The sequence below is a fragment of the Balaenoptera acutorostrata genome, chromosome 7 (genome assembly GCF_949987535.1).
Source record: "Balaenoptera acutorostrata chromosome 7, mBalAcu1.1, whole genome shotgun sequence".
In the NCBI taxonomy this organism is placed as follows: domain Eukaryota; kingdom Metazoa; phylum Chordata; class Mammalia; order Artiodactyla; family Balaenopteridae; genus Balaenoptera; species Balaenoptera acutorostrata.
The window spans coordinates 19,608,110-19,624,204 of NC_080070.1; the positions used below are offsets into that span (position 1 = coordinate 19,608,110).

General features: G+C 40.0%; 1 protein-coding gene across 1 annotated transcript in view; it reads right to left on the reverse strand.

Moving 5' to 3' along the window:
* Positions 1-16,095, reverse strand: part of LRGUK (leucine rich repeats and guanylate kinase domain containing) — a 124,186-nt gene that overhangs the window by 44,432 nt on the left and 63,659 nt on the right. The window contains exons 11-12 of the mRNA XM_057549974.1: positions 15,703-15,822; positions 3,745-3,841 (exon numbers count right to left, since the gene is read on the reverse strand). Coding sequence (XP_057405957.1) covers positions 3,745-3,841; positions 15,703-15,822 — 217 coding nt within the window. The remainder of the gene's footprint in view (positions 1-3,744; positions 3,842-15,702; positions 15,823-16,095) is intronic.

Below are 16,095 nucleotides of genomic sequence, written 5' to 3' on the forward strand. Positions count from 1 at the left end.
ACCTGCACTATAAACCTTCATTACTGAGAAAGCAAAACTAATAGTTCACCCTTTGCCTCAACAATTTCGGCTATGCCAGTACACCAGGTCTCCCCCAAAAGCTTCCATTCTCAAGTGCCTCGCATTCCCAGATAAGCCTGAAGGCCATGAATTACAGCGACAACCATAGACCTTTGCATCCTGAGATAAGCGATGAAAAACAGACCCATCCTGCTTTTCCTTATAAACATAGCTTTTTATTGAAACTGCCCCAAATGTATTAGTCAGCATCAGTATTGTGTGCCCTCTGGTCATCTGAGGTACAAATCCTGCCTTCTCTCTATATTCTGAAAGCCCAGTTCTTCCTGAAACTGTAGTCTCGTGCAAAAAAAAAATAAGTAGAAACACATCTTTCAAAATTGTTTGAACTGGATTTCCCTGGTGGCGCAGTGGTTAAGAATCTGCCTGCCAGTTCAGGGGACACGGGTTCGAGCCCTGGTCTGGGAAGACCCTACATGCCGCAGAGCAACTAAGCCCGTGTGCCACAACTACTGAGCCTGCGCTCTAGAGCCCACAAGCCACAACTACTGAAGCCCGCGCGCCTAGAGCCCGTGCTCGGCAACGAGAAGCCACCGCAATGAGAAGCCCACGCACCACAACAAAGAGTAGACCCCAAGCGCCACAACTAGAGAAAGTCCACGCGCAGCAACAAAGACCCAACGCAGCCAAAAATAAATAAATGTATTAAAAAAAAATTGTCTGACTTTTCCTTTGATATTATATTTATTAAACAACAAGATTTAATCTAAACTGGGACGCTGATGACAACAGAAGGAATAAAAATGTGGACATCCTTGGCCACCGTGACTCCTCAGAGAACATGATTTTGAAATAAATAATGAAGTGAAAACTCCCAAGGCCGAATCCCATCAATTGAAGCCCAGCAAACGGCAGCACCGTCATTAAAAACAGTAGCAGTTAGGGGTCTTTGATGCTGCCCTGTGCCTCCTGGCCCAGACGTTCTGGAGATTTGTGGGGAGGGGGGGTGGCTGCCTGGTGAGGGGTGTTAGAAGGCCAGGAGACATACGGTGCCCCTCAGGAGGGTGGGTCTCTGGGGGGTGTGTCTGTTGCGGGTGATGAGGAAAACCCCCATCCTCCATAATCAGAAGACATTTATGTCATATATTCTGTAAGTTAAAGACCCGGCAATAAATATCCTTAATACTTTACTCCCTCAATGTCATACTGTGTTCTTTGGGACAAATACCGTGACTCCTTTCCTTTTACTATCTATATTATATCTATATAGATAGATACCTGAATCTCCCATCAGGGACGACATACTTTATCTTGTTTACTGTGACTCACTCTGTTTTCATAATGTATATTTGAATCACTTTTCAGATATATACTATGAGTTTCTTTACTTGTGTGTACAACGGCCTCCCTCTGTGGATCCCAAAAACATTTTCTGGAAGGATGTAGGGTTGGGAGAAATCTTGCACTGTCCTTGTGTATATAAAACAGGCCTTGTTCAACTGAATGGTTAAGAATTGAGATGAGTGGTCCCCCAGCTTCTGGAGGGTGATACTCCTTTCACCGCTTCCTGCCTGTGGATTTCTTAATGAAGAGCAATAATCGTATCTCAGAGACCTCCAGATCTGTGATCTTATTTCCACAAGAGTAGAAGAGTCTCTGCAGGTAAGTGGCTGTGTATATGGCCTTAAGAAGGGTTCATGTGTCTGTGGGCACATGGGGGGATGATCTTTGTTTCGGGGGTGGGTGGTATGGAGCGTATATGGAAGCATGTGCTAGTCTATGTGTACCTGTCAGAGTGGGAAGGTGTGTCTGTCCACAGCAGGCGTGCAGGGGTGGGGTGTGCCCGGGCTGTCTGTCAAGGGCTACTGCGATTGGGAGGGGGCAGGCTGGCTAGGGGAGTGTGCGTGGCGAGGGGTTCTGTGGACAGAGGCTGAGCGTGTGGGCGTGGTTGGCTCAGCTGACAATGTGTCACGAGTTTCTAATCTCTAGGTTTGTCTCTCTTCGCGAAACAGCCTCAAGCTCACTTGAAAGAAAAGACGATCTGAAGCAAAATTCAAGTTGAATATGATGATGCCCTTATGGTGAAGTAATATATGTGAGCAGAACAGGAAAAATGAGTACTTCTCAAACACACAAGCACTCCCATAGAGGGAGTAAAGCTAGAAGACTAAGTATAGTACAAAAGTACAGCGATTTCTCAGACTAGGAACTGAACCAGACTTACTTGATTACAGATATGATAAGGTATGAAACATCAGAGGAGCACATGGGGCACTGAGAACAGTGGAACTAAATCAAGAAAAAATGCCCCAGACTCTAACAAGAGAAATTAACATCAATTTTGGGAACTAGTTGTCTTTCAACCCAAAGAGTCCTAACAGAATGCTTCTTACTAATATCAGGATAACTCCTCAGGTTTCTCTTAATGGCTTTTAGAAATATAAAGTCTCAGAGTACCCTTGGTACATAAAACTAAACTTCTCAAACATAGCCCTAGGAGAGAAATTCATAAAGAATTTCCAAGATGTTCTTTTGACAAGATTAAAGGGAAAATGGCCTAGGGATTATAGGGTTTTTTCACTTAGATTTCTCTGGGAATGCCAGAGAAAATACGCACCATGTGTAAAGCTGGTCATTCAAAATTAAACTCGTGGCAACTGCAGAGCCTATGCTTAAATGCTCCACAATTATGAGCATTGAGGTATAAACCAGGTCCATTATTTGGGGATGGGGCAGAAAAGGACGGAGGATGGAGAAGGGGAGAGAGGGGAGGAGGGATGTAGCTGTAAGAGTATCACTGGTTGGATGGTAATCTTTCAAAAGCAGAAGCATAGACTAGTCCTTAATCCCGTCCTTCAGGAAGCTTCGGGGAAAAAAAAAAGAGTGGTGTAGGATTCATCTGGTGATAGAAAAAATGATAATATAAAGAAAAATAAGGCCCACGGTGAAGAGAAAATAAAAGGCTTACAGATTCATCGGTAGTGATGAAGATATGAGACGGTTCTTTCTGTTTAACTGAAGTCATGGGTGAATAAGGTTGCCCAGAGCTCCAATGAAATGGACTAGGGCAGGGTTGCTATCCTCATCTAGGAAAGACACAGACCTCAAAGAAATGAGGAAACTTCTCCTGTCTACTGTCGAGAGCTTCCAGATGCATTAATGACCTCCAGGACTTTGGACTTCTCACACAGGGATGTTATGGTGGAAGGTCAAGTCTGTGTATGTGTCCAGGGAAGACCAACTGGCTGGGACACGCCAGTGTGAAATGGTGTTTAGGGTCACAACAATTAGAAAGCACCAGTGATAACAAACAGAGGGAGTGGTCTCTGGACAGAACACGCCAACCCCCAGTAAGTGCTCAATTCACAAGCTGGCTGCATCACATCAAGTCTTTGGGAATTGTTTATCTTGAGTAAAATCTGATCAGTAGAGCAGCACCTGGTAAACACAGATCTCAAGATCTTTTCGCGATGCTCTTTCTTCCATTTTCTTAAAACGTCTATTTATTCAGTGTCATTGGAAATTTACAATATTTTCTCCAAGATCATAAAATAAAGCAGCATGTGAACAATGATGTATCAAATGGTTTAAGAAAAAAAAACAACTCAATAAGAACACATCTCTCAGGAAAAACACAAATATAATTCTCTTTCTTATCACTGTTTCCTAATATTTCTATCAGAGAACATATATTTCTTGTGCATTAAATATAAAGAGCAGTCTTACCATGTTTAGCATTTCATCAAAAACTTCTTGAGAGATAAAATGATAATCAACCCGATCCCCTTCTCCAAAGTAAGGCAGTCTTGTGGTGTGACACGCCCTGAAAACAGAATGTAGATAACCTCGTCTCTTTCTATTAATTTGAAATTCAAAATGGAAAAGGTTTTGGTGTAAAGTATGCTTTTAAAAATTAAAATTGATCCACAAAACATAAAGTAACATTATTCTGAAAACCCTGAGCTCTGGCAGTGCTAGACTACATTCACTTGCTATACTTCATAGGGATTATTCAAACTTTTGGATTACCGACACCAAATTTTCACTCATTGTTCTTTATCACCTTCTGAATCACCACCTCTGACATGACATCATAATACTTTAAGAAGTGTAACAGTACTTATTACCCATATACTTTCCACCCAAGTGCTTTCATGCCCTCTCTGATCTATGGGCTTTTTCTGTAACGCTTCCCGTTCCTCCGCCAGGTTAGCCCACTTGTCTTCAGGACTCAATTTAAGGCTCACCCCCAAAAGGCCTTTCCTGACCCCCGTGGCTGGGTTCTGCGCCTCTTCTTTATCCACCCGGAGCCTCGGTGCCTGCCACCAACTCCTCCCAGCCCCGTATTCAGGACCCCATCTCCTCCGCTGCTTGAGGGCAGAGACCAGCTCATTCCTCATTCTTGCCACACTTATCAGTACTGTGTACGAACCCCCCACGGGAAGCCATGATTCCAACGCTGAATGGCATTCTCAGCTCAACCAGAGAGGCCTTTTCTGCCCGCTACCTGAAATAGCATCCCTACCCCAGCCCACCACGCCCCCAATTACTCTCCATCACCCAAATTGCCTTCTCTTATCTGTTTTTTCCTATCTTCTCCAGCAGGACATACAAATCATGAGGAGAGCACTTCATCTTGTTCATCTTATCTGCCACTGCATTCGCAATGCCTGGCCCACAGTGGGCATTTACTAAATATTTGTGACATGAATGAATTAATCGAACATGTGAAGTGGATGGCAGCTGTGATGAGCTCCATTTTAAGACGACTATGAAAATGACTTGTCCGAGGCCACAGAGCAGGCCAGTATCGGTCCCAGAACTAGACTGTGGAGCTCCCATCTAGCCCAGGACTCTTGATTTCAGACCATGCTGACTTCCCAATGTTAAGTTCTGGGAATGCAAACTGATTTTTAGATTATCCTATGGTTTTAAAACAGGAGATGCAAGTAGCTAGACACTTGACATGCTATTTCCTCACAAAAAGACATGAGGTAGGTGCTACTGTTTTTATTTTACAGATGATGAAACTGAGGCACAGCAGTAAAGTAACGTGACTAAGTAACAACCACAGGATGACACCAAAGTCAAGTCCTTTTAGTATCACACTAAGAGGGTAAACTCACAACCTCAAATCTTCTCCACTTCAAAGTCAAAGACAGACAAACTTTTCTAATTCATACCGCTGTTCCCCTTCCTTATAATCAAGAATTAGCTATACTATAAATTTAAAGGTCTTAACATTACATTTAAATTGTATACACAGGAAAGAGCACATTTTAAGAGAAGGCTGTCAAAACACCATGACGTTTGTTGTGCTGTTTGCATGCACTGGAATTTCTTTATACCCCTTGGCAGGGACCTGAGACCTTCTGTCTACTGGTGTCCTTGACAGTCAGGACAGATAACTCGCTGACTTGGCATCCTGTACCACACACCCTTGGCATAGCCTATACACACTGCACTGAATTTGCATTTTCCAACAAAGCAATTGAGTAGCAGGGATTTTTTCAGAATTTCTAAAAGGAAGACAAAGCAAAGAAGCAATCTGAGGCTTCTAGGCAGGTAAATAAAGAGACGGCTTCGCTGACATGGAGAAAGCTATAACAGAACCAGCATCCACTATGGAACTTTCTATTAAGAAGGACCTAAGATGACCTGTGGTTTTTTGAATCGGTCATCCAATTTTCACATATAGAAATGTTCGCTGTGTAGTATGCTGCCCAAATATGAATGTCTTAAAAAGGAAATACTTCATAATGAAAGCAATGTTTCATTAAACTCAGAAAAACATGACGCCAAATTTTAGACGAAGAAATTTGCTTGGGCCATCACCTTCAACATCTTTCCTCTCTCCTGTCTAAATATAATTTCAATTGTAATTTACATTTCCATGAGTTTATTATTTACTAGTTAAATCATGGTAAATTAATTAAATCATGGTTTGTAATGGGAGCCATACTCCCTGTTAGTTTCATTTAACAGACAAAAGAGCTGTGTTAGCGATTAACCCCAGAATACAACACTGGCGCTAAAAGTCTAAGGGTGAGTCAGACATTCTTAAAGGCCAATTCACTGGCCAGCTGTCATTGAGAATCCTAACAAACCAAGTCCATGGAGAGGAGGAGATGATCAGGAGGGAAAGGAATCTGGAAGGCCAGGCCAAATAATGAAATATTACTAAATCCAGGAAAATGTAAGAGGAAGAAGAAACAATGTCTAAGAAGAGCTAGCAGGCAGCTGAGGAAGTAGAAATTTTTTCAGTGTGATTCAGAAGCATGCAGATTTAGAACCTCAACTCTGGACCAGATTGCTTCAAGAAATAATGAACTTGTTACTGCAGATATTTAGGCAGAGGCTTGGCTGTGAGCGCATCCAAATTCAAGCACATTTATAGCATGCCATATTGTTAGTAAGGGAACTCTTTCACTGGGTGTCCATAAAAGCCCAGGTATTCCTAGGGCATTTGGTAGGCAAATTAAATTGGTCCCAATGCCCAATGCAAATATATGTCAATAAACTGCTGGACACAATTTAAGAGATCACAAACAGAGAAGATTCCAGCACATACTGTGTCTGAGTATCAAATTCCAGGAAGCCACTACTCTGTCCACTTTCCAGTAACTGCATACCACTTTCTAATCCATGCCATTATCACCTGTCACTATATCTTAACCAGTCTCCTCATCTACAGCCTTCCCTCCCCAGGCCCCCTCCCAAACTGCCCACAGGGGACACTTTCTAAAATGCAGCTGTGATCATGACACTCCCCTGCTTAGAGACCCCTTATGATCAGACCCCTGTCTATTTTTCTGGTCTTCTGCCATCTTCCTCCATGCTTCAAGCTTAGCCACACTACAGTGTACTTTCAGTTAAACAAATGTGCCAGGCTTCCCTGGTGGCACAGTGGTTAAGAATCCGTCTGCCAATGCAGGGGACACGGGTTTGAGCCCTGGTCCGGGAAGATCCCACATGCCTCGGAGGAACTAAGCCCGTGCGCCACAACTACTTAGCCTGTGTGCCACAACTACTGAAGCTGGCGTGCCTAGAGCCCATGCTCTGCAACAAGAGAAGCCACCACAATGAGAAGCCCGTGCACCACAACAAAAGAGTAGCCCCTGCTTGCCGCAACTAGAAAAAGCCTGTGCGCAGCAACAAAAACCCAACGCAGCCAAAAAAATCAAATGTGCCTGTTGTTCTTTCTGCCTGGATTTCAGGCACCCGTCCCACCCCGTCTCAAATCTCACATCCCACTTATCTTTTATTTCTCCTGTCACAGAGGCTCTTTACTTCCCTCATCATAGCACCCATCAAACTGTCTTGTTAGCATTTACTTATCTAATCTCACAGTAGAGTGTAAGCTGCCAGGAGGGCAAGACCCATGTCTGCTTGCTTTACAGTTTTATCACTGGTACAATGCACATGGATGGTGCTCAAGAAACACTGACTGAAGGAATAAATAAACCATTCTACTAGTCTGTCACACCTGTATAAAGAGACATTAGATTAGATGGCACTTGGGGAGCTATAGCTCATACCATCTCATTTAGCTAAATAGCTGCAGGCTTTTACTTTACCGTATTATAGTGCTAAAAATAAAATATAGTTAGTAGTCAACATCATGAAAAAGGTTACACAAATAGAGATTGCTATAAAATAGAGATCTAACGAAGAAGTATACAGTTTTGCTTTCATGACTATTCAGATCACTTTCAAGGCCTTAAATCTGGAAGATGAACAGGCGTGCTGGTATTGTTTTCCGTTTCTCTCATTACCCAGCACTTTTCTAGGAAGCCACTGATTTGTATGGTACTATTAAGATTGGAAATAAATGGAGAGACTCTGAAGGCAGGAAATGCCTATCTCTAGGCCACTTATAACTAATACAAGTAAAGAAAGAACATCCAACCTATTTCTAAAACCAAGAACAAACAGTAAAATCAGATCCTTGGACAAGAGCACAGTCTCTCAGCCACTCCAATATTTGTTATACCACCGAGCCATGTTTTTAATATTTATACATCGGGATATGCAACTTAGCATGTGAAAATTTCACTGAATGTCTTGGTCTTGGGTGAATGCAATGTAAAAAGGAAGACAAAATGCTGGGAGAAAATGAGATAAACAGGAGGGAAAGAAAAGATTCAAGCAAATGGCAGAGAAATGACACTGTATTCAGGCCTTTTTTTTTCCATTTAATTAAAAATCAATAAAATTTATGTTGGATAAAGAATAAAATAAAAGAAAATTTAAACAAGAGCAAGCACCAGTCCCTCCCATCAGGAAACTTGCACAAGCCTCTTAGATAGCCTCATCCACCAGAGGGCAGACAGCAGAAGCAAGAAGAACTACAATCCTGCAGCCTGTGGAACAAAAACCACATTCATAGAAAGATAGACAAGATGAAAAGGCAGAGAACTATGTACCAGATGAAGGAACAAGATAAAACCCCAGAAAAACAACTAAATGAAGTGGAGATAGGCAACCTTCCAGAAAAAGAATTCAGAATAATGATAGTGAAGATGATCCAGGACCTCGGAAAAACAATGGAGGCAAAGATCGAGAAGATGCAAGAAATGTTGAACAAAGACCTAGAAGAATTAAAGAACAAACAAACAGAGATGAGCAATACAATAACTGAAATGAAAAATACACTAGAAGGAATCAATAGCAGAAAAAATGAGGCAGAAGAACAGATAAGTGACCTGGAAGACAGAATGGTAGAATTCACTGCCGTGGAACAGAATAAAGAAAAAAGAATGAAAAGAAAAGAAGACAGCCTAAGACACCTCTGGGACAACACTAAATGCAACAACATTCGCATTATAGAGGTCCCAGAATGAGAAGAGAGAGAGAAAGGACCTGAGAAAATATTTGAAGAGGTTATAGTTGAAAACTTCCCTAACATGGGAAAGGAAATAGCCACCCAAGTCCAGGAAGTGCAGTGAGTCCCATACAGGATAAACACAAGGAGAAACACGCCAAAACACATACTAATCAAATGGCAAAAATTAAAGACAGAGAAAAATTATTGAAAGCAGCAAGGGAAGAATGCCAAATAACATACAAGGGAACTCTCATAAGGTTAACAGCTGATTTCTCAGCAGAAACTCTACAAGTCACAAGGGAGTGGCATGATATACTTAAAGTGATGAAAGGGAAGAACCTACAACCAAGATTACTCTACCCGGCAAGGATCTCATTCAGATTCGATGGAGAAGTCAAAAGTTTTACAGACAAGCAAAAGCTAAGAGAATTCAGCACCACCAAACCAGCTCTACAACAAATGCTAAAGGAACTTCTCTAATTGGGAAACACAAGAGAAGAAAAGGACCTACAAAAACAAACCCAAAACAATTAAGAAAATGGTCATATGAACATACATATTGATAATTACCTTAAACATGAATGGATTAATGCTCCAACCAAAAGACACAGGCTACTGAATGGATACAGAAACAAGACCCATATATATGCTGTCTACAAGAGACCCACTTCAGACCTAGGGACACATACAGACTGAAAGTGAGGAGATGGAAAAAGATATTCCATGCAAATGGAAATCAAAAGAAAGCTAGAGTAGCAATAATCATATCAGATAAAATAGACTTTAAAATAAAGAATGTTAAAAGAGACAAGGAAGGACACTACATAATGATCAAGGGATCAATCCAAGAAGAAGATATAACAATTATAAATATATATGCACCCAACATAGGAGCACCTCAATACATAAGGCAACTGCTAACAGCTATAAAAGAGGAAATCGACAGTAACACAATAATAATGGGGGACTTTGACACATCATTTACACCAATGGACAGATCATCCAAACAGAAAATTAATCAGGAAACACAAGGTTTAAATGACACAATAGACCAGATAGATTTGATTGATATTTATAGGACATTCCATCCAAAAACAGCAGATTACACTTTCTTCTCAAGTGTGCACGTAACATTTTCCAGGATAGATCACATCTTGGGTCACAAATCAAGCCTCAATAAATTTAAGAAAATTGAAATAATATCGAGCATCTTTTCTGACCACAATGCTATGAGATTAGAAATCAATTACAGGGAAAACAACGTAAAAAACACAAACACATGGAGGCTAAACAATGTTACTAAATAACCAAGCGATCACTGAAGAAATCAAAGAGGAAATCAAAAAATACCTAGAGAAAAATGACAATGAAAACACGATGATCCAAAACCTATGGGATGCAGCAAAAGCAGTTCTAAGGGGGGAATTTATAACAATACAATCCTACTTCAAGAAACAAGAAAATTCGCAAATAAACAACTTAACCTTATACCTAAAGGAACTAGAGAAAGAAGAACAAACAAAACCCAAAGTTAGCAGAAGGAAAGAAATCATAAAGATCAGAGCAGAAATAAATGAAATAGAAACAAAGAAAACAATAGCAAAGATCAATAAAACTAAAAGCTGGTTCTTTGAGAAGATAAACAAAATTGATAAACCATTAGCCAGACTCATCAAGAAAAAGAGGGAGAGGACTCAAATCAATAAAATTAGAAATGAAAAAGGAGAAGTTACAACAGACACCACAGAAATACAAAGCATCCTAAGAGACTACTACAAGCAACTCTATGCCAATAAAATGGACAACCTGGAAGAAATGGACAAATTCTTAGAAAGGTATAACCTCCCAAGACTGAACCAGGAAGAAAAAGAAAATATGAACAGACCAATCACAAGTAATGAAATTGAAACTGTGATTAAAAATCTTCCAACAAACAAAAGGCCAGGACCAGATGGCTTCACAGGTGAATTCTATCAAACATTTAGAGAAGAGCTAACGCCCATCCTTCTCAAATGCTTCCAAAAAATTGCAGAGGAAGGAACACTCCCAAACCCATTCTATGAGGCCACCATCACCCTGATACCAAAACCAGACAAAGATACTACAAAAAAAGAAAATTACAGACCAATATCACTGATGAATATAGATGCAAAAATCCTGAACAAAATACTAGCAAACAGAATCCAACAACACACTAAAAGGATCATACACCATGATCAAGTGGGATTTATCCCAGGGAGGCAAGGATTCTTCAGTATACGCAAATCAATCAATGTGATACACCATATTAACAAATTGAAAAATAAAAAACATATGATCGTCTCAATAGATGCAGAAAAAGCTTTTGACAAAATTCAACACCCATTTATGATAAAAACTCTCCAGTAAGTGGGCATAGAGGGAACCTACCTCAACATAATAAAGGCCATATATGACAAACCCACAGCAGACATCATTCTCAATGGTGAAAAACTGAAACCATTTCCTCTAAGATCAAGAACAAGACAAGGATGTCCACTCTCACCACTATTATTCAACATAGTTTTGGAAGTCCTAGCAACGGCAATCAGAGAAGAAAAAGAAATAAAAGGAATACAAATTGGAAAAGAAGAAGTAAAACTGTCACTGTTTGCAGATGACATGATACTATACATAGAGAATCCTAAAAATGCTACCAGAAAACTACTAGAGCTAATCAATGAATTTGGTGAAGTTGCAGGATACAAAATTAATGCACAGAAATCTCTTGCATTCCTATACACTAATGATGAAAAATCTGAAAGGGAAATTAAGGAAACACTCCCATTTACCATTGCAACAAAAAGAATAAAATACCTAGGAATAAAGCTACCTAGGAAGACAAAAGACCTGTATGCATAAAACTATAAGACACTGATGAAAGAAATTAAAGATGATACCAACAGATGGAGAGATATACCATGTTCTTGGATTGGAAGAATCAATATTGTGAAAATGAGTATACTACCCAATGCAATCTACAGATTCAATGCAATCCTTATCAAATTACCAATGGCATTTTTTATGGAACTAGAACAAAAAATCTTAAAATTTGTATGGAGACACAAACGACCCCGAATAGCCAAAGCAGTCGTGAGGGAAAAAAACGGAGCTGGAGGAATCAGACTCCCTGACTTCAGACTATACTACAAAGCTACAGTAATCAAGACAATATGGTACTGGCACAAATACAGAAATATAGATCAATGGAACAAGATAGAAAGCCCAGAGATAAACCCACACACCTATGGTCAACTAATCTATGATAAAGGAGGCAAGGATATACAATGGAGAAAAGGCAGCCTCTTCTATAAGTGGTGCTGGAAAAACTGGACAGCTACATGTAAAAGAATGAAATTAGAACACTCCTTAACACCATACACAAAAATAAACTCAAAATGGATTAGAGACCTAAATGTAAGACTATAAAACTCTTAGAGGACAACATAGGAAGAACACTCTTTGACATAAATCACAGTAAGATCTTTTTTGATCCACCTCCTAGAGTAATGGAAATAAAAACAAAAATAAACAAATGGGACCTAATGAAACTTCAAAGCTTTTGCACAGCCAAGGAAACCATAAACAAGAGGAAAAGACAACCTTCAAAATGGGAGAAGATATTTGCAAACGAATCAATGGACAAAGGATTAATCTCCAAAATATATAAACAGCTCATGCAGCTCAATATCAAAAATACAAACAACCCAATCCAAAAATGGGCAGAAGACCTAAATAGACATTTCTCCAAAGAAGACATACAGATGGCCAAGAAGCACATGAAAGGCTGCTCAACATCACTAATTATTAGAGAAATGCAAATCAAAACTACAACGAGGTATCACCTCACACCAGTTAGAATGGGCATCATCAGAAAATCTACAAACAACAAATGCTGGAGAGGGTGTGGAGAAAAGGGAACCCTCCTGCACTGTTGTTGGGAATGTAAATTGATACAGCCACTATGGAGAACAATATGGAGGTTCCTTAAAGAACTAAAAATAGAATTACCATATGACCCAGCAATCCCACTACTGGGCATATACCCAGAGAAAACCATAATTCAAAAAGACACATGCACCTCAATGTTCATTGCAGCTCTATGTACAATAGCCAGGTCACGGAAGCAACCTAAATGCCCAGCGACAGATGAATGGATAAAGAAGATGTGGTACATATATACAATGGAATATTACTCAGCCATAAAAAGGAATGAAATTGGGTCATTTGTAGAGACGTGGATGGATCTAGAGACTGTCACACAGAGTGAAGTAAGTCAGAAAGAGAAAAACAAATATCATATATTAACGCATGTATGTGGAACCTAGAAAAATGGTACAGATGAACCGGTTTGCAGGACAGTAATTGAGACACAGATGTAGAGAACAAACGTATGGACACTAAGGGGGGAAAGAGGTGAGGGGGTGGGGTGGTGGTTGTGTGATGAACTGGGAGATTGGGATTGACAGGTATACACTGATATGTATAAAATGGATGACTAATAAGAACCTGCTGTATAAAAAATTAAATAAAATTAAATTCAAAAAAAAAATAAATAAAATAAACAAGAGCAATGACTTGCCCCTGAGGATGTGCTTTGATTTTATCATTTTTTTAAATTAGAAAGTTGCTACATATAATAGTAGTACTATCTGACTTTCTCAATGCATGAAATTACTAGCTCCCTAATAACTTTTCTTATCCAGTGATATGCTCCCTGATCCTTGCTTTGGTGAATGATGTGCTATTGAACAAGCCCTGACCTCTGCCCCCATAATGGTGCCCGTGCATGGTTAGGCAAGGCTTCTGAGCCTGTGAGGGAGGTGGATGCATGAGTGTGGGGTATTTATGGGTGTCTTTCCTCTTGCCACTAATCCCATCCAGAGGAGAAAAACAGCAGTGGCAACAGTAACAGTATAGGAGCAGGAAGCTAATTTTAGGATTTTGTTTCATCATCTTGTGCCTCCACACAAACTGCATATGATGCTAACTAAGGTCTAAGTCCCCTACCAGATTACAAGTTCATTAAGGCAAGGGCCTCACCGACCTTGTTCCCACTGTATCTTCAGGGCCTATCACATGGGAAGAACTCAATAAATATTTATTGGAAGAATGGATGAACAAATGAATGAATCCCTTCATCTCTCCATGTATCCATCAGTGGAGGTTGGGAAAAACCACCTACGCTTCTTACCATAGTCATTTCCCAGTAAATTTTGCATATAATACCATTGATTCATTCATCCATCCATTCACTCAATCACTTAGTCTTTCATTTAGCAAATATTTCTCATGCATTTATTAAGTTCCTGGCCTTCTGCTGAACAATGAGAACTCAGCGGTGAGCAAAGCTGACATTGGTCCCCACCCTCATTGGGCTTACAGTCGAGCAGGGGAAACATACATTAAATACATCATGCCAAGCATGACAGATAGACATTCTAATAGGGGAAAAGCAGGATTTAATGAAAATGAACATTGAGGGGGCCTATCCAGGTGAGAATGTTGAGGCCGACTGGATCAGAATCTTGATGATGAGTTAATAAACACCTCCAAGAACACATCTGGCCCAGCGTGCCTCAGAGTGCATATCACAAACCAATATGAAGGATCGGCTATGAACCATTTGCAACAGAATTGGTGCCAGAGATGTGAAAGGACTTCTAACCAGGGAAAGCTTTGGTTTATGTAAGTCACTTTGGTTTGCTGAAAGGTTCCAGGTTTACACATTAGCACGATAGTCAGGATACACCTTTTTGCCCTACTTTGATAGTCCATTCACTGTGCTCCACTTATCTTTTGAAACAGGTTCAGTACCGCTGTATAAGCATAATGACACTCTGTACTTTTAAATTCTGATATTAAGTTTTAATTTATTTTGGTTGCTTCAGGGTGTTTAGAATATATTAATGAGTAAATTATTCTATAGTATTTGTATTCTAGAGTTGTTCGAATGAGGGATGTAATTTTAGATCTCTAGATAACTGGACCTGTTGAAAATAGTATTTACATTGTTTGAACATGTGTAGCTTAAGGGAAGGAACCTGTATGCAGCAGCATTAGAAAATAATTTGCATTTCTTTTTCTTGCTGCCCTATATATCTTGGCAGTCACATTCTCAGCTCACTGACAAATATCACTAATCTAACAGTAATGTCTTTGCCATACATAAAAAAATAAAAGAGGAAACCAGTTTAAAAGGTCACAGCAATAACTAAATCTGAGACCCACACACCTTTAAAAAGTCTGTAAATCCAGCTGAAGATTTTCTAGGATTGTTCTAGTCTTTTGGATATATTCTGCTATTTTAACTGAGTCATTAGGGAACCACACAGCAAAATATCTGCTCCAGAAAACTGAAAGTGTTTTGAATGCTAACCTGAGGGAAAGGACAAGGAAATCTTTTGCTGCCATTTCTCTTTCCTTCCTTCTGAAATATGCCTCAAAAGAGAAAGACCTGCGTGGAAATAAAGCAGCTGACGTGCTGGCAGCATGAGCTCCAACAGAGATAAGGAGAGGCTGTCACCGGTGTGCAGACCCACCCACCATCCATCACAACATTGTGATTCGTTCTGTCACACCACATGGCAACAGGAGGAGCCCGTGTTCCAACACCATGATGCTTTATTACAACCACGTGTATTTCCAAACCTTGGAGCGTGATTTCGGCTGTCACTGAATTAAGTAAAACATTTGGAGGATTAAAGTAAAAAAAACAAATACAGTGAATATCACAGTGTATATAAAAAGAAGCTCATAAGCCTTCTATGTACATTTGAATAGCCAACATTAGCAATATCCGACATTTTACAGCCTTACCAGCCAATAAAGAAACTTACCCATATCTGAAGTAAGTGCTGAACTGTCTGCAGAGGCGGTGAGCAAGTTCTCGTTTACCACATGCTTGAGGACCAGCTAATACCAACATAGGATAAGGGGCATCCAGACTAGGAAGGGTGCTGCAACAGGGCAGAGCAGACATGCATATTAATGCATCCAGTGTGTAAAGTGTCCATGTCACAATCACAATTAATCCAGTAATCCAGCATTTGCTATATGTAGACACTCTATGGAAGGATGGTCCTACTTTCCAGAAGCAAGTCGATTGCAAAATAGCAAAAAAATTTACCTTAACAACATTTTTTAAAGGAAAAATATGGTAAGAGATATTAATTCTTGGTTGATAAAGTATTCTCCCCAAGAACTTCAAAATGAAAGAAATAAGACTGCCC